At 41.4% G+C, this 20,527-nt stretch overlaps 1 protein-coding gene across 2 annotated transcripts in view; it reads right to left on the reverse strand.

The window, feature by feature from the left end:
- MPP7 (MAGUK p55 scaffold protein 7) overlaps positions 1-20,527 on the reverse strand; it is a 381,349-nt gene that overhangs the window by 125,016 nt on the left and 235,806 nt on the right. For both annotated transcript variants that reach the window (XM_073677586.1, XM_073677588.1), the window contains exon 7: positions 5,591-5,722. In XM_073677586.1, coding sequence (XP_073533687.1) covers positions 5,591-5,722 — 132 coding nt within the window. The remainder of the gene's footprint in view (positions 1-5,590; positions 5,723-20,527) is intronic.

Below are 20,527 nucleotides of genomic sequence, written 5' to 3' on the forward strand. Positions count from 1 at the left end.
TTTCAACAAACTTTGCATGAAATTAATAGGTTAAGAGTATATAACAAACTTTATAATATATCTCATCGTAGAAATATGATTCATTTCTCCACTTATGAGCCATTTCTTTTTCTCCACAGAATAATGAATTCAACATGAACTCTGAAAAGCTACTAAAATAGGTCATGGTCAAAATAAAATAGACTATGAGCTCATTGAGGGATCCGATTAAGGCTGACTACTGTAGTCTATGGGGAGGAGAAGGAAGGTATACTCCCTGCAGTGAGAGACCTGGCAGATCAAGCAGCAGCTTCCAGTAAATGATTTATCTCACCCCCAGAACTGGATTCACAGCTACACTGCTCAGTACTGCAGTATAATGTCAGCCATGCTGCTGAATATGTGCTACATAGAGACAGGAGAGCAGGAATCACTCATGTCTGTGTGTGCTGTGTATTACACTAGCTTGTCTCCACCCAGTAGCTCAGAGAAAACTGGAAATTAGAGCCTGTAAGGGAGAAAACTAATAAAAAATGCAGGATACAAGTCAGATAATGAACAGAAATTGTGTTATCATTTAAGTGAAAATCCGCAAAAATAAAAGCTGTACTTGGCTGTCTATAGCAGTCCCATAGACAAAAAAATGAAGCAGTGCTCTGTACATAAGAGGCTGGGCAGTACGGTGGCTCAGTGGTTAGCACTGCAGCCTTGCAGCCCTGGGGTCCTGGGTTCAAATCCCACCAAGGACAACATCTGCAAGGAGTTTGTATGTTCTCCCCATGTTTGCGTCGGTTTCCTCCGGGTTCTCCGGTTTCCTCCCACACTCCAAAGACATACTGATCGGGAATCTAGATTGTGGATTGGCGATAAAGTGCTAATTTGGGACAACCCCTTTAATAATAAGGGGTTGTCCCAATGCTGTTCTTTAGATATGACTTTTCAGTAGTCACCTCAGTATCATCAAAGGCTGCATTTCAATGAGAAGTAACACCTCTATAGATCCACCTTTCATGATTTATGATAATGACAGCTCACCTCCTCCACCTTCCTGCACAATGACCACTGCAGATCAGAGAGTATGCCTAGAAAACTCCCAAAGAAGTCAGTCAATATCTCCTGTCTATTGTCCCTTTGGCTGCTGTAAAGCAAACCTCAACATGTTGCTAACTATAGATACAAGATGACGGCTTCCAGTAGATGTAAACAAATTAGAAAGAGGTGAGAAGGTAAAAAAAAAATAAAATATTAATTATAAATAATATTAAAAAAAAAACTTTAGAAATAATATGTTTGTGAAAATAGGTTTCACTCTTTATTTTTGTTATTACAATATAATATAGGTCACTCCCTTTATGGGCTCGTGTTAAGCATTTGGTGCAGAAATTTCTGCATCTCTTGGCAGGAAAAATGCAGCGTAAAGTTTTTTTGCAGATTTTTTCCCATTCATTAGTATGAGCGAAATCTGCAGCAAAAACGCTGAAAGAATTGACATTCTGCAGATTTAAGACTATGTTCACACATTGTGTTTTTTCAGCATTGTTTTTATGCAGCAAAACCTCTTGGCAAGAAAGAAGCTGCATCAAAAACGCAGGTTTTGGTGCGTTTTCTCAGGATCCCAAAGTTCAGCTTTGCTTCCACCACAGAAGCATGAACACAGGTCACCAATGCAAGACATATGTGAAACCATATTAACCAGAATTACAAATGTAACAGTGGGGGAGGTGAATTGTTCAGGAATAGTTTACCTAAGACACTGGCAGTGCATTGAGTTTGTATGACAGTATTTACTTTTACACTATGGTCTGCCATTAAGTTGCACAGGCATTGTTCAATTTCACACCTCCCTGGGCCACAGGTATAGTTCAATCGCACACCTAGCTCAGCCAATGTTTACACTGTACACATCACTAATTTAATTAAACTTTCCTAATACAAACCACCATCTCAGTGACCAAGACAAGATGGTAAAAATCACCAAAAAAAATGTATCTCACATACTTGTGTACGTGCTCATTTTCACTAATAACGCAGCAAAACATGATAGCTATGTTCACACTAGGTGTTTTTTTAGCGTTTTTTTCACTACCCATTACTTCCATTGGTTGAAAAACGCTGAAAAACCGCTGAAAGAAGTGACATGCTCTATTTTGCCAAAAAACATGAAAAGCACAAAATCCTGATAAAAAACCCCCAAGATGTGTGCATGAGATTTCTGGCATCTCAGACTTTGCTGGCACTGTAAAACGCAGCTGCAAATTTGCATTAAAAAACGCATCAAAAAACCAAGATGTGTGAACATAGCCTAAATCTGCAAGGAAAAAAATAAGCAACGTGATCATGAGACTTAAGGATTCTCATTCACTTTGCTGATATCAGAAAACGCAAAGGTTTTGTGACAAATCAGAGAAGTAAAAAATGTGACAAACGCGACAAATCTGCAATGTGTGCACAGACTCTAAATGGTCCCTACGTTTTTGATCTACCCATCTGGCATGGTGTGATGCTCCTTCGCTCTGTGTGAATGGTAATAGTCCATTGCTTGGGTTATGGAGCGTCTCTTCTTGCCAGATAGTCGGGACGGTGGATGATCAGAAACATAGGAGCGTAATATACAGAGTTATCAGTGACTTGGAGAGTATTAGCAGGAGACCGCATCCTTTGGGATCGGGAGTCGTCTTATTTCAGCGCGTCCAGACATATAAAAGGGAAACAAGCTCAGAATAAAACGAGCTGCGGTGTTTTCAGTCATTTTCTCCAAAAACATGCCTGATGTTTCTTGTGTTTGGCTTCGTTCGGAGAGGAAAAATAATGACAGTAATGAATTATCAGTGAGGTCCTGTGCTGGATTTACACATTAGGGACAAGAAATCCACATAAACCCAAACACAAAACTTCTCTTTGCGTGGTCTGTGCCCAGACAACATTTAACTATACCCTGGAGCTGAAAACAGCCTCAGTAAATAGCCGAGCCGCTGTCTTGCTGTCCGACGCCAAAGATGTCTATCTAGAGACAAGCGCTCACTGTATGACTCACAGAGACACTGCATTATTTTTTATTTTTTTTCATTTTTCCCTGCTCTCAGAAAGCGACTTTACAGACATCTCTTCTCACTTCCTCCTGACAAAAACAAATATTCTACATAACACGGATAAAGTTTCCCGGATATTCGTTTTTTGCAATAAAAATATGTGCAGCCATTAACCAACAGATATTTACTTAACACCTTCCTGGCCGGATGACGCACATCGCAATGCGCCGAGCGGGTGGGAGATGGGGAGGAAAAGGTCTTTACGTTGGGAACCTCATCCTCTCGATTGTGCACTGCATGTTTTCCAGATATCCCTGAGCAGATATCATCTTTCTGCAGATGATTATCCGGGCCTTAGTCCTGGATATTGGAGCACAATACACCTACGACACTCAGCGGGGATCCTCCGAGCCCTTTTACAATTACCGTTATCAATCACGCAGTTGAACAGGTTACGAGCAGGACGCGGACACTTCCTTTTACGACTCCGCTGACTAAATAAGGCTGGTGAGTTACAGTATGACAGTAAATCTATGTACCTTATGTGATTGGGACATGAGAGATAATGCAGGTGGACGGATAATCTACAGTGACCGGAAAGAAAAAACTGCCCATACACATTGTGTAGCTGTCAGGCCGGAAATTCTTCATTCATCTTAAATTGTCAACAAACTTCTTACAAGCAAACCTTGTAACGTATTCCACTTTTTTTCTCCTCACTGCCTCTTAAAGTCACCATCCACTCTGGAATGCAGCTAAAATTAGTACTGATTAAAACAAGAAGGACTAACAGCTCACTGAGGTATCAGATTACAGCTGCCTATTGAAGTCTATGGAGATGGGAGGGAGGGGGGAGCAGATGGAAGCAGGGAGAGGCACAGACACAGACAATTGGTGCTGCTGCTCTGTATTAAAGTAATGGGCCGGAGCTAAAATGTATTTTAATCCCAAATCCCTATCTATTTAATGTCATAGTCTCTTTTCTAATATACTGTAATTAATAATTCCCTACTGTTCCCTCGCCACTCGGTTTTATTTTATTTTTTTTACTGCCTCTTCTTTGATGACTCTTCATTTGAGAAGCCCAGTTAATGCTGGGATAGTCAAATGAGCCGTTATCAGGGGGCAGAGGCCACGGTCACAACAGCAGCATCTATCCACTCCCTGAAATGAAACATCATCAGTGACATCTGTTTAAGTGGCTGGGCTAGTCCCTGTTCTACTGAGCATGTGTCAATTGTCAATTCCGATTGTCACTGTGCAATGTGCACAGTGACAGTGCGCTCCCTTGTCTGGTCTGATCATAAGCAACGAGCTGACGATAGAGTTCACTGTCAGTGCACATTGTATGAGTACCTTGCAGAGAGAAACAGATCATCCCTCTCTTGCTTTCTGCTAAGTATTTATCAGATTTCCCACTGTCTGTGAATGCTGTGTATGGGAGACAGCAAAATAACTGAAAACGACCATTAGCTCAGACAGAACTGAAAATTAGAACTGGAACCTGCAAAGTATGAACAATGCAGCATGCAAGTCATATCACGGTAAGAAATGCTCTATTCCTCATTTACACACTTCTAAAAAGTTACATTCAATGAAGGTACACTGTAAGGAAATGTGCATGTAATTTATATGTAGTTAGAAGACGCCCCTAAAACCATTTATCCTGGAATACTACAGAAGTGGCCAGAAAACATCCAACCTGTCTAATATGCATAACTTTTAACTGGCCAGCCTCCATTATGTATTTTTCTTGCATTATGATGTGCATCGTAATTTAACATTATATTGCAACAGAATTACATCCTGGATATTTATATAAATTTTGTAAATACTTAACCTGTATTATATGTATACATAACTTTGTAGTTTGTTTACACTGTAGATTACACTGATAAAGATCTTTAAGGTCAAAATGTCAAAAACTGAGGCCTTTATCTACGTCTGGGAGTTATTAAATATCACTTAAGCAATGACATCATTTTACTTATTCTTCAGCGACAAAGTATTTTCGGTGGACTTTTTTCTTAGCGTGAATATTCGCAGTAGAGCGAACCTGTCCATTTATCTAATATACATAACTGCTGTGGGTCAAGATGAGTGTTTCCTGACTATAGAGGTTCAAGATCCCTATCTTACGAAGGGGTGATATTATTTATTTACTTATTTTGCTAAAGTATATAGCACCATTAGTTCCACAGCGCTTTATCAAGACATCATCACTGTCCCCATTGGGGCTCACAATCTAAATTCCCTATCTGTAACTCTTAGGGGTGTGGGAGAAAACAGAGAACCTGGAGGAAACCCACGCAAACACGGGGAGAACATACAAACTCCTTGCAGATGTTCTCCTTGGTGGGATTTGAACCCAGGACCCCAGCGCTATAAGGCTGCAGTGCTAACCACTGAGCTGCCTGTAATAAAAAAGTTAATTGCAAGAAAAACCCTTTAATTATCTAGAAAAAAAATTGATGAGGCAAAGAAGTATTGTAATAATACAGTTGATATTATAATAGGGGTAACAATCAGAGTTTTGTAGACTCGTATGTAAAGTCTATAACCAGTTACAAATCTTAACTCACCAGCGGCTCTCTGTTTTTGACAAGCCGAATAATTTTGACTGAATCTTCATCATCATCAATGTCATCAGGAATGGGAGGGAGCACAGGATCGTAGCTTTTCAGCGCCACGGTGTCATGTACTGACAGTAAAGCCTGCGGGAGACAGAGAATTATATCCTTAAATACCAACTCAAATGTGATCTAAAGCTTGTTCTCTGGTATTCAATGGTTGCAAATAATGGTTAATAATAATAATACAATTCCCATATAAAACTTCCTTCTTCCTCAAAAGGTCCTTTGCGGTTCTCGTCCCACCAGGACTATGACCATAAATAAACTAGTTTGTAAAAGGTGAAATAGAAAGAATAAAAAAAAAATAGATATAAACTGATAAAAAGGTAGATAAACTGGATGAACAATGTCACGTCCTTATGCAACTGTGCCTTACTACTTATATAGCATCAGTATGTATAGATCCCCTGAAAGCGCACATTCAACCTTTCAAGACAAGAATCTTGGTTATAAGACTTAGACTGCTATCTATTGAAAATAAAGAAACCTAAAACTATACATAGACATAACATTACCAGACTTATAGCATTGCCAGCTGAAAGTAATTTTAAGGAAATGTCTGAGTAAGAAAAAATTGTCATGATTTAATTAAAGCGATTCTAGGACTAAATACGGAAATCCACTGAATTACTTTTTTCGTTTTATGTTCTATTCAATTGACCAAAACTGATCGAGTCGCAGCAGTGCTGCAGCTCAGGACGGTAGTCTGGGGGTTATTTATTGTACAACAGATGGAGCGGCACAGGATGAATGGAAGTGTAGGAGATGCAGCGACAAGTCAGCACCATAGCCTCTTTATTCTCAGAATTGGGGGGGTGGGGGGTTCAGTAGCCGGACCTCAACTGATCAGAAAGTGATGGGAGTATAGAAGCAATACGCCATGGAAATCCACTTTCAATATAACACCCAAAAAAAGAAAACCTCTATTAACCAGCTTGAGGACTGTCAGCACTTTTGCAAGTCAACAGGCAGAAAGAGTGATGGATCATCTCTAGCTGGAAGTTTGATAGACAAATTTCAGTCTAGCACATGCCAGGAGAACATTACTTGCCTGACTGCATTGTGCCAGCTGTAAAATTTGGTGGTGGAGGAGGGATAATGAAATGGGGTTCTTTTTCAGAGGTCAATTGAGGCCCCTTAGTTTGAGTGAAGAGAAGGGAAAACTCAATGCTTCAGCATACCAAGACATATCGGGCAATTGTATTACAACTTTCTAGGAATAGTTTGGGAAAGGTCCTTTTCTTTTCCCCGTGACTGTCCCCAGTGCGTAAGTCAAGTTTGGTCTGGAAGAACTTGACTGTATGCAGAAAGTCTTGACCTCAACCCTATTATGATAAACTAAGATAAAGTACTGTAGAATGGAGATTGTAAACCAGGTTCTTTCGTCCACCATAAGTGTTGGACCACAAATGTTCTTCTAGATCAGTGTCCCCCAACCCATGAAGAGCCACCCACAGATCAAGTTTTTAGAATATCCTTAGGAATGTACAGGTGATGGAATTACCACCTGGGCAATATTAAGGAAATTCTGAAAACATGATCTGTTAGTGGCTCTTGAGGACTGGAGTTGGAGAACATTGTTCTAGATGAAGGGGAAAAATCCCACAGACACATCCAAAGTCTTGTAGAAAGTCTTCCCAGAGATTGGAAACATACATTTTTTCATCCGGCCATAGATACCAAAACAGTGCAAGACTTAGTTATCCATTTTGTCTAGCTCAGGCATAAGAGAGCTGCCCAGATACAACAGACACTTTTCCTTGATTACAAGTTGAAAATAAATCAATTATAACATCAACGTTAGATGTACGGGAATTCAACCAAGGACCTGGAAAAAATACAAATCCTCCCTCCAAAATAACGGTAGCTGAGACTCCACTACTTGTAATTCCAACCTAAAATGCCAATCACTTCCAGTTTGTAATTGTGCCAAAGAGAGAAGGTCGACATAATTGGCCCGAGCTGAAGGAACGGAGCAGCTCTTCATCCAATATTTATTTTGTTTAGGAAAATATGGCAAGCTGAAAGCACGATAGGCCAGGAACCCACCTCAGACAGGAACACAGAGGAGAAACTGTAGACCAGAGATCATTGGGAAAGGAGAGTTTGAAGGGATTCTACGATTACAGACTTCAATGAGAAATCATCCCTCTACATCACTTGTCCAATGAAGTCTGTTCATGCAAGCTGAACTATTGTAATAATACATATATTAATATTATGTCTACACCTTACTTTAATTTGTTGTCAGAAAAAAAAATTACTTTGGGGTTAACCCTTTGAAAACTAGACCTGTTCACACTTTAATGTGAAATCGGTCAGTTTTGGGGTTTTTTGTTTGTTAGTATACTGTTAGAGGTTTTGACTGCCTCAATATTTGGCTCTGCTTCTATTCCCCATCAGAATGAAGCCTTATTCAGATATTCAGACGTCAATTTTTCTCATGTACAAGAAAAGCGGTCAGATTATTTTGATCAGAGTTTGTCATCCAATTTTCTTATATGTGGAGAAATAAAAAAAGAAAGTTTCTCCTTCTTCACCTTTTACTTTCTAACTGTCCGTGAAAATTGGACTGCGCTCTGATATCACCCGAGTGCGATCCGATATTTTCACGGACCCATTGACTTGTATTGCAGTTTTAATCTGACCCTCGGATCAAAATCGGACATGTCCCCGGATTTTCTGCTGACCGAGAGGTCCGCGAAAAATTACGGACATGTGAATGGTCCCATAGACTATCACAGGTACGAGTGCTATCTGTGAAAACCACAGATGGCACTCACACATGAAAGTCGGACGTGTGAATGAACTCTTAAGCTGTTTTTAATTAGTAGTGGATCCTGCCTGCCCTTTACATTTGTAGCCTTTTAGCCTGAAAGAGGCATGTCTGATAGAAATGGTTAGGATTAGTGATGAGCAAGAATGCTCGTTTAACCCTTTCACCGAGCATGCTCGGGTGCTTGCCGAGTAGCTTTGGCGTGCTCGTATATTATGCTCCGAGTCCCTGCGTCTGCATGATTTACAGCAGTAAGACACCCTCAACACATGCAGGGATTGCTTGTTTGTTAGGGAAGCATTACATATGTTGAGGCGGTCTTCAAGTTGTAAATTATGCAGACGCAGGGACTCGGACATAATATACAAGCACGCCAAAGCTACTCGGCAAGCACCCGAGCATGCTCGGTAAAAGGGTTAATGAGCACGCTCGCTCATCACTAGTGAGGATCTAATCAAAGAAAGGTCACCTTGCAGTAAACACGAACTAGTCAGCTTGTGTGCTCAGTACCTTCATTTTATATATAGATTCTATATAGCAGTAATGCAGTTTACATTTCACATATTCCATGTTTACATACATCGTAGCTTTAGAGAGCGCTGCTGCACTCTTTGGTATGTTCCACCACATGCCACATCATGGAGAAGCATTGAGCTCAGACATGGCGCATGCATTAAAAAGACCATGCAGTGGATTTTTCTTGTCCGTACCATGCTAAATATGTTATAGAAAGGCTGCGGATTTTCACAGCAGATTTCACTCATTCAATGCATAGAACACTTTTTTTTTTACATGTGTAGCCTCAACAGTAGGTAAAATAAAGTGCCATTCAGAGGCACAAAGAGTGTCTACAAGTCTGCAAAATGGAGCCTTAAGCACCCCGCATGCTGCAGTTTTTTCTTGTTGCACGTCATTGCTATGTCAGTGAGGCGATCTGATTTTCTTGTACAAGTGCTATCAGTGGTTTTCATGGATAGTACTTGTACCTATGACATTCTATGGGGCTGGAAGCATGTCCTATTTGAATCCGAAGGTTGGATCAAAATTGGCAATGCAAGTTTATAGGTCCGTTGAAAAATCAGAAAGCACTCACATGACAGCCGCATTCGATCCAATTTTCACGGACTGTCAGAATGAAGAAGGAGAAACATTTTTTTTGTCTCTCCACGTACGAGAAAAATTGATGAACCTCTGGCCAAACTCTTCAGTCTGTTTTTCTCGTACGTGGAAACTATGGATGTGTGAATGAGACCATATTGTGATACTAGCCTTGTACTTCAGGTGTCATTGATTAAGGCTGTGTGCACACGGTGCATTTTCACTGCGTTTTTCTGAGCGGAATTGGGCCAAAAACGCTAGGAAATCCTTGTACCAGCTGTTATTAATAGCCAGGGAACATGTTGGTATAATGGCCCCTTTCTAGGCTAAAAATAGCAGCCCTCAACTGCGCCAAAAATGGCACTTGATATTTGAATGGGATTAGGGCTGATAGGATTAGGTGTCGCCGACACCAAGCCCTAGGTTTAGTACTTTAGAGGTGTCAGTCAGACACTCTCATTACTAAACCTGTAAGTAAAGAGTTAAATATAAACACAGACCGAGAATAAAAACACTTTATTTGAAATAAAACAGACACATTCTTTAATCATTTAAATTAACCAATATACTCACCCCAGGTCCAACAGTAATCCAAGGGTTAAAGCGATGCCCCACGTTTCCTTTTTTCAAATATATTTAGCTCCAAAAAGCATTCATTGCTGTCCAAAAAAACCCTTAAAAAAAAGCATGCAAAAACGCGCATCTTTTCGGTTTTTGCTGCCAAGAGATGCAGAAACCTTGCAGAAATTTCTGCATATACTCAACGTGCACACATTAGCCTAATGCTTTTAAAAAAATAAATTAAATATGGACTTCAAATGTTAAAAGTCTACGAAAAATAAGGATCCAATCAGTTTCCGGGTTTATGGTTGCAGCAAAGAACATGGTCAATAATATGTGATTTGGCAAAAAAATGCAAACACTTCCCATGAACATTACATGCTTTTTCTATTTCGTGTTATCGTCTATATTACTCCTTTAAGAAAAATATCAATAAAAGGGTAATATTACAAACATGTGCGAGTTTCCGAATCCTCATCTGTTTAGAAGACATTGCGTCAACGTATTTTTGTATTATTTCCATGAAACCAATGGATGTATAAAACTAGGTGTGAAAATGCTTAACATCAACTAGCAGCAAATCATATTTTTGAGGCCTAATAAAAAAAAATGTTTTCAAAAAGGTAAAATCACGAGAACTCAGCTTTATACAGACGTATTTCAAAAGAGGTATGGAAAACTAAAACCCATAAAGACGTTGACAATGGCTCGAAAAATTCTCGATAGTCAGCTCACTGTTCCTCACTGCTGAGACTTGTTGTACTCCCCAACAAAATTAAGCCTCGGGATTGCCTAAATGTAGCTTCTATAGTCTGATCTTTAATTCTGGAGTCCACCTGTCACCCTCATGCATTTAAGTGGCTTAGCCAGTATTAGGAAACAGAAAAGATGAAGCATGACTGCAGGATTAGACTACACAGGGTTTGTTTGTAGTCTGTTACCATGGGAACACATAGTTCTGCATTGGAGCTGTAGAATTAAAACAAAATGTACGTTTTTCATTTAAACTTACTGCAAGGTTGCTTCATTTGTCAAGTTTAGATACACTGGAGCAAAAATAAAAAGCCAGAATAGATGTACACGGCCTTTGAAGAGCTTTTCTGTTTTACTCGTGTTATTTTTTTCTGTTAACATTTGTCTTATGTTAGCAGAAAAAAGGAGGGCATACTTTGCCCCCAAATCTGTGAGGGGTCTTGTGCCGTCAACCCGGGGCTGGGCCAATAAGCTCAGTTATTGGTTGAAGCACTGATGATGTGACACAAGGGGCAGTGGCAAAAACTTAGCACTGGACCAGGGGAGGGTGAATCAAGCGGAGTTATGTATTTTAAACAAACTGCAGCAAGGGGACAGGGATTTTTCCAAAACTATGCCGTATTTGGACTGACCGCTGATTCTAACAGGCACTTTGCAAATGTCTTATTTTTCCTGCGGAGGGATTGTAGGAGGATTGCTGGGGTTTCATCCATAGGCTACAGATGATTGCTTGGGTTTCTCCTATAGGCTACAGGTGGTTGCTGGGGTTCCCCCATAGGCTACAGGTGGTTGCTGGGGTTCCCCCATAGGCTACAGGTGGTTGCTGGGGTTCCCCCATAGGCTACAGGTGGTTGCTGGGGTTCTCCCATAGGCTACAGACGGCTGCTGGGGTTTCATCCATAGGCTACAGACGGCTGCTGGGGTTTCATCCATAGGCTACAGATGATTGCAGGGGTTTCATCCATAGGCTACAGATGGCTGCTGGGGTTTCTCCCAAAGGCTACAGATGGCTGCTGGGGTTTCTCCCATAGGCTACAGATGGCTGCTGGGGTTTCTCCCAAAGGCTACAGATGGCTGCTGGGGTTTCTCCCAAAGGCTACAGATGGCTGCTGGGGTTTCTCCCATAGGCTACAGATGGCTGCTGGGGTTTCTCCCATAGGCTACAGATGGCTGCTGGGGTTTCATCCATAGGCTACAGATGGCTGCTGGGGTATCTCCCATAGGCTACAGATGGCTGCTGGGGTATCTCCCATAGGCTACAGATGATTGCTGGGGTTTCTCTCATAGGCTACAGATGATTGCTGGGGTTTCTCTCATAGGCTACAGATGGTTGCTGGAGTTCTCCCATAGGCTACAGATGATTGCTGGGGTTCTCCCATAGGCTACAGATGTTTGCTGGGGTTTCTCCCATAGGTTACAGATGATTGCAGAGACTTCTCCCATAGGTTACAGATGATTGCTGGGGCTTCAGCAATTGGCTACAGATGGTTGCTGGGGTTCTCCCATAGGCTACAGATGGCTGCTGGGGTTTCATCCATAGGCTACAGATGGCTGCTGGGGTTTCATCCATAGGCTACAGATGGCTGCTGGGGTTTCATCCATAGGCTACAGATGGCTGCTGGGGTTTCATCCATAGGCTACAGATGGCTGCTGGGGTTTCATCCATAGGCTACAGATGGCTGCTGGGGTTTCATCCATAGGCTACAGATGGCTGCTGGGGTTTCATCCATAGGCTACAGATGGCTGCTGGGGTTTCATCCATAGGCTACAGATGGCTGCTGGGGTTTCATCCATAGGCTACAGATGGCTGCTGGGGTTTCATCCATAGGCTACAGATGGCTGCTGGGGTTTCATCCATAGGCTACAGATGGCTGCTGGGGTTTCATCCATAGGCTACAGATGGCTGCTGGGGTTTCATCCATAGGCTACAGATGGCTGCTGGGGTATCTCCCATAGGCTACAGATGATTGCTGGGGTTTCTCTCATAGGCTACAGATGATTGCTGGGGTTTCTCTCATAGGCTACAGATGGTTGCTGGAGTTCTCCCATAGGCTACAGATGATTGCTGGGGTTCTCCCATAGGCTACAGATGTTTGCTGGGGTTTCTCCCATAGGTTACAGATGATTGCAGAGACTTCTCCCATAGGTTACAGATGATTGCTGGGGCTTCAGCAATTGGCTACAGATGGTTGCTGGGGGTTCTCCCATAGGCTACAGATGGCTGCTGGGGTTTCATCCATAGGCTACAGATGGCTGCTGGGGTTTCATCCATAGGCTACAGATGGCTGCTGGGGTTTCATCCATAGGCTACAGATGGCTGCTGGGATTTCATCCATAGGCTACAGATGGCTGCTGGGGTTTCATCCATAGGCTACAGATGGCTGCTGGGGTTTCATCCATAGGCTACAGATGGCTGCTGGGGTTTCTCCCATAGGCTACAGATGGCTGCTGGGGTTTCTCCCATAGGCTACAGATGGCTGCTGGGGTTTCATCCATAGGCTACAGATGGTTGCTGGGGTTCTCCCATAGGCTACAGATGGTTGCTGGGGTTTCATCCATAGGCTACAGATGGTTGCTGGGGTTTCTCCCATAGGTTACAGATGATTTCAGAGACTTCTCCCATAGGTTACAGATGATTGCCGGGGCTTCAGCAATTGGCTACAGATGGTTGCTGGGGTTCTCCCATAGGCTACAGATGGCTGCTGGGGTTTCATCCATAGGCTACAGATGATTGCTGGGGTTTCTCCCATAGGCTACAGATGATTACTGGGATTTCTCCCATAGGCTAAAGATGATTACTGGGATTTCATCCATAGGTTACAGATGATAGCAGGGGTTTCATTCATAGGCTACAGATGATTGCAGGGGTTTCATCCATAGGCTACAGATGATTGCTGGGGTTTCTCCCATAGGCTACAGATGATTGCTGGGGTTTCTCCCATAGGCTACAGATGATTGCTGGGGTTTCTCCCATAGGCTACAGATGATTGCTGGGGTTTCTCCCATAGGCTACAGATGATTGCTGGGATTTCTCCCATAGGCTAAAGATGATTGCTGGGGTTTCTCTCAGACTACAGATGATTGCTGGGGTTTCTCCCATAGGCTAGAGATAATTGTAGGGGTTTCCCGCTGTGATTGTGGAACCTCTCTAACCAAAAAGGGATTGAATACACCCCTTTAAGAACAACAGTAGAAATCTGACGGACGGTTAGGAGAATCTTCACTTCTTTGTTTCTAAGTACATGACCCTGAGCATACTCATGTCATCTGCTCAGACATCTGTGTAGCGTGCAGAAACACTTCTTGGTATTTTTGGGTATGTTAAAATGTGCATCCATAAACCTCATACTCGGATGAACTGTAACCTCAGTTTTAAAAAGCGTATTTTATTGTATGATCTTCGGATTGGATATATTGTTCAGAAAATGGTCCAGAAGAGGCACAAGTAAATCACCTCTAGAAACAGAAGGCAGACGAGTTACTTCCATCACTCGGAACTGCCAGGAGGGATATAAAATCCACAGTTCCCGCACAGCACAGAGCCGCGCTCCCCCCTAACCTCCTCGCAGATAGAAGCCTGCCCTGGATAGAACATCAATGTACTACTGACCTCTCTGGCAGAGCGGACAGATCTGCGAATTTAATAACCATGTCTTCAATGCTGAAAACCAGCTGTCCACATATGTTTATTGGATTACTCAAATCACATCTTACAAAAGGGAAAATGTTCTCTTATATGATTTTGAACGTGACAGTATTTGAGCAGAGAAGAGGAAAATGTTGGGAGTTGGAGTCGTTTTTTCTTTTAACCGCTCATTCTGGCAAATATTAGTTCATTTTCAGATTGTGAAAATCAGTACAGAATCCACGCTGCTCGCTAACGACAATATGGGGTGTATTCCTGACCTCATTTTACATCGTGGACAAAGTCAATTAGGTGGAGCATTAACCTTGGCTTTATCTTAAAAGAAAAAAAATAATTAAGACATGAATGGACGCAGATCCTAAAGAATGAGCGCATGGTGAGCCAAGCTGCACACTGGCCGACAGGGATCACACAGCTGCCATATGGATACTCATCATGTAGCTTGGACTGGCCCACAGGAGAACAGGAGGATCCTCCGGTGGGCCACCACCCTCTTATATGAGCAGTACTTGGCACAAAATACTTGTATCACTATGCACAGACAAAGGCAGCATCTTATTCATTTAAAAATCTACCCAGTTCATTGTTATATAAATTTGTGACGGAGGATAATGTCATATTTGCATGTAGCTGAGAAGTGGGGCCCTGGAGTTGGTTACTGGTGGGCCCTTGGCATCTCAGTCAGACACTGTGTGGAAGTATCAGCGTTTCTGCAAAGTGGCTTCCAAAAATAGGCCCAACTGTTCAGATGAAGCAACAGTGCACAGACATATTTTAAGGGGTTGTCCAAACTTCAGAGCCATCAAATAGGTCATCAATATCAGATGAGTGGGGGTCTAACATTAACCACCACCACTGATCTGCTGACTTCAAGTCAATTGCAGGCTGTAAATAGTGAGTGGAGCCATACAGCTCCAAATACTGTGTAGTGGCTGTCGCCAAAAACTGCAGTTCAGCTTCTATTCAAGTGTAAAGGAGATGTGCTGTGGTTCTCAGGAAAAGCTACTACACAGGGTACGGAGCTGTGCTGTACCGGCTCCATTCACTGAATAGAATCCTAGAATGTTAGAGTTGGAGGGGACCTCCAGGGTCATCATGTCCAACCCCCTGCTCAATGCAGGATTCACTAAACCATCTCAGACAGATGTCTGTCCAGCCTCTGTTTGAAGACTTCCATTGAAGGAGAACTCGCCACCTCTCGTGGCCGCCTGTTCCACTTATTGATCACCCTCACTACAGCTACCCGTGGGCGCTCCCTTACCAACTTCTATGTCTCCCCATCCCACTCGCCTTCCTTCCTATCAACTCTACCCTTTTTTTTTTCTTCCCTCTTCACCTTCTCTCTTTTTCTCCTATCATCATCTTTTTCTTTGATATATCTCTACAAAATTAAAACTTACATTCAGGAACACGGCTTAAGTTTACTTGCAATCACAAGTCTTTATTTGATTTGTCTCAATTATTGACTTGATTTACACGGACTTGTTTGGATGATGGGACGGGTTGTACTGTTTCCTTGTTTGTCTCATTAAAGAAATATATAAAAAAAAGAAACCCAAGTGGATCAGCAGGGAGGGTAACGGGGGGCAGTTGTTGGGCTCTCACAATCTAATCTTGATGACTTATACTAAAGGTCATCAAAACTGTAATCCAGGAGACAATCCCTTTTATTAAAGGGGTTTCCGATGCTCAGCTACAAGTCTGAAGTCACTATTAATAATTAGGGTTGATATCTGTGGGTGCCATAACTTTGCCAGGACTCAGTACTTGGTATTCATACAATAAGGCTATGTTCACACATTGCGGTTTTTCAGCGGTTTTTTGATGCATTTTTTTCTGCAAATTTTCAACCGTGTTTTACAGTACCAGCAAAGTCTATGAGATTCCAGAAATCTCATGCACACATCTTGTTTTGTTTTTTTTGATCAGTATTTTGCAGAATAGAGCATGTCACTTCTTTTAACGTTTTTCACCCATTGGAAGTAATGTGTGGTGAAAAAATGCACCGAAAACACAGGTGTCAGTTTTTTCAGCATTTCTTGTGCCAAAACCTGATGAAATAGAATGAAATTTTTTTTTCACTGAACTTTATGTACATGCATAAAGAGACAAAAGGACTGTGAAAAAAACGCATCAAATAACGCAGCAAAAGAAGCAGCAAAAAAGCAAATCCTGAACAAACATCCTGGCAAGTGATCCGGTTTTGCTGCAAAAAAAAAAAAAAACCCACTGAAAAAACGCAATGTGTGAACATAGCCTAAAGCTGCAGGAAAAGCCTCACTGAGCGCCACAGATATCAGAAACATGAGATTCCCAGATGTGTCCTCTCTTACTCTGGTCTCAGTATATCTCAAGATGTGTGGAGTGACCATAAAGAAAAGATCTTGCAATACTCTGTAACGAGATGTCTATCCTGCGTGTGTGGCCACCAAGTGGCTGTGGTGTGAATGGCAGACTGTTGAAGGTTTAGCTAGAATATTCTGATAGTGTATTGACACAGTATTCAGAGAAACTGGAGTCTTTAAAGGGGTTGTCTAATCTTTTTTTTCTTCTTCAGGCAAGCACCTCTACCACCTGCTGGCATCCTGCTTGCCTGGGGGTGGTGCACCTCTACCACCTGCTGGCATCCTGCTTGCCTGGGGGTGGTGCACCTCTACCACCTGCTGGCATCCTGCTTGCCTGGGGGTGGTGCACCTCTACCACCTGCTGGCATCCTGCTTGCCTGGGGGTGGTGCACCTCTACCACCTGCTGGCATCCTGCTTGCCTGGGGGTGGTGCACCTCTACCACCTGCTGGCATCCTGCTTGCCTGGGGGTGGTGCACCTCTACCACCTGCTGGCATCCTGCTTGCCTGGGGGTGGTGCACCTCTACCACCTGCTGGCATCCTGCTTGCCTGGGGGTGGTGCAGACTTATGCCATGACCCCACTATCAGTATTCGGTCAGTATTTTTTTCTCAGAAGTGGGAGCCAAAACCAGGTGAGGAACAATCAGAGAAAAGATATAAAAGAAACAAGTCACCAATTCTGCATTTATCACCCACTCCTGGTTTTGGTTCCCACCTCTGAGAAAAAATACTGACCGAATACTGATAGCGGGGCCGTGGCCTTACAGTACAGATGTGAACTGTGTTTTCCATTTGCAGAACGATGGGTGCGGGGGCCAAAATATGAAAAATATAAAATAAAATTTACAGGAATAATGGCAGCACATAACCCATGGGAGTTGGAAGCACGGACTTTATTTATTCCAACCAAGTAAAAGAGGTTTCCATACATTGCAGTTTCCATCTTTCCTTTATTCCCTATTAACATTACAATAAATTGTTTGCAACCGGATATTTTTTTTTTATGACTTTTTAATGGTTTGCAAAAACACCAGCGATAAAATACCTTGATTATTTTTACAAAAGAGGAGCCTAGGTGCCCAGAAAACGTCCGGGGTAAAAAAAAAAAAAAAAAAATATATGGAATTTGAGGACAGAATAAATAACAATAAAAACTGTGAGGAACAATAAAACAATATAGGAGATCAATTCTCCAACGTCTAATGGGTTTCCCATGAATGGTATAGGCGTATCATTTCTATACTATTATTGGTAATCTTACTCAAGTCTTTCAGGTAAGTTGTATAACAAGTTGTGGCAAAAAAGAAAAGTACATATTCTTGCAGCTGTGTCATATTCCTTGGTGTATAAGGCATAAAAAAGAAAAAAAAATCCCAGGAGAGTCTAAAAAAGCCACATTTTTCCTGAATAAGCTACATAAAGATCTCCGCACTTGAAAAAACATCCAAATGGATGGGATAGGAATAATTTTATATAATTTTGTCTATAAAATCCAACATTTTACATCCCTCTAAAGACATATTAGGGATTATATTAAAAATCAACACTGGATTGGTTACTATGGATAATATAAATGTTGGATCTATAACTATTATAATACAAAATGGAGAGCTAGACGTTCTGAATTTTTCACCTGACCAGCCAAACTGTTGTGCCTTAAACAGGACTTTTCACCACATTTTTTTTTATGTATAAATTTTTATTATTCTTTTTTTATTATATCACCTCTCTATTGCGTAGATATTAGCAATCAAAGTATTGGCAGATAATGAGTTAACTCAGAAGTCCAAGTGGGTGTTATTCCGTAATTTTCACTGGTGTTATGAATTTCATTGTGTAGTCTATATCTGGCTGGGGTCTATAGCATCGCTCAGGCTGGACTTCCTGGTTCATGAACTGAACGCTAGAATTACAGTAAAGACTGACGAGCATGTTTTACTACTACTTCAGTGCAAATGTATATTTAATTTTGTTTATTTTATCAATGAGTGGGATGAATACAGTAGAATTGTGCATCCTGAGCTACCTGGTTCATATACAAAATGCCAGACAAAGTAGACTAACACACGTATTGCAAAATAGACTAACACATGTCTATGGCCATGTATCAGGGTAAATTTATATTCCATCCATGGTCTATAAGCACAGTTATGAATTTAATTGTGTAGTTTATCATCAGCTTATGTGGTTGGGATCTATGGCATTCTTAATCCTGAGTTTACAAATTGAGCTCTTACGGCTGGACAAGCAGTGCAGCAGAGCTGACAGTGTTACGAGAAGGAGGAGAGCTACTAGAAGGGTTTGCAATGTGACAACTACAGATTGATTTTATCTGAAAGGTGTCAGTCATCTGTGTTCTGTAACCAGCACGTTCTAATCATGTAGGAAGTTAGACCAAGAGATCAGAGATGTGTTTTTACATCTCACACATTGAAAGACCTAAGCTATGGTGGGGTGGGCGTGTTCTTTTTCTGCTCTGTTGCTGCCTGCTTGTGATTGGGCAACTCATACAGGGAGAAGAAGAACACGCCCCCAAAGAAAACTAATTAATAACATCCACTTGGACTTGGCCTTTGATTGCCAATATCTCCACAACAGAGAAGCAAAATTAAAAACATGTTCTATTCCCCTTTGCATTTACTATTACATCATGTGTCCATTTCAACAAGAAATACTTAGTGTATGGTCCTCTTTAATCTGTCCAAAGATAAAGTAAAAAACAAACAAACCTGGAATCAAAAATATCGATAAAATTATATATAGTGCACCTGATTAATAAAAAAAAAGATACAAGGGGCAATGGTAAGAAAAACAATATAAATGTAAGGGCAATATAAATGTAATATTAAGACAATGTAAACGTAGCACTATTAACCCCATCAGGACTGGGAAATGTTTGCTTTTGTTCTTTTGTTTTTCCCTCCTCTTCTTCCAAAAGTAATAACATTGTAATTTTTCTGTCAATAAAGGTATATGATGCATTGTTTTTTTGTGAGAAAAGTTGTAGCTTTGAACGACACCATTCATTTTACCATAAAATGGTAGGAAAAAGGGAAAAAAATTCCAAGTGGAATTAAATTGGTGGGAAAGAAAAATGCAATTCTGCTATGGTTTTGGGGTTTTTACTTTTTACGGCATTTATTACATGGTAAAAGAAAAAAAAAGATCAAGTAACAGGATTCTCCAGGTCAGTATAATTAAGGCAATACCAAACTTGCACAGATTTTTTTTTTAAGAAAGTATGTAAAAAAAAAAAAAAAAAAAAAAAAAATTAAAAAAAAGGAAAACAATTTGTGTAGCCATTTTCTGAGATCCATAGCGTTTTTACTTTTCCAGCACTAGAGTTGAGTAAGGGCTTATTTTTTGTGTGGTGATCTGACATCTATTATACCATACTCCTTACTAATCAGAATCCCACAATGTCTGTCCACTATTTCATCTTTCTTCTCTGCTAGATTCCTAAAATTTAATATGGATAAAACTGAATTCATCATCTTTCCGCCATCTCACTCAACCCCCCCCCCCCATCTGACCTATCCATCAACGTCAATGTCTGCCCACTCTCCCCAGTCCCGCAAGCTCGCTGCCTCGGGGTAACCCTGGACTCTGACCTCTCCTTCAAACCACATATCCAAGCCCTTTCTACTTCCTGCTGACTCCAACTTAAAACATCTCCCGGATCCGCACATTCCTGAACCACGAATCT

The sequence above is a fragment of the Phyllobates terribilis genome, unplaced genomic scaffold, assembly GCF_046119375.1.
Source record: "Phyllobates terribilis strain yellow unplaced genomic scaffold, ASM4611937v1 Scaffold_4__5_contigs__length_816908805, whole genome shotgun sequence".
Taxonomy (NCBI): Eukaryota; Metazoa; Chordata; class Amphibia; order Anura; family Dendrobatidae; genus Phyllobates; species Phyllobates terribilis.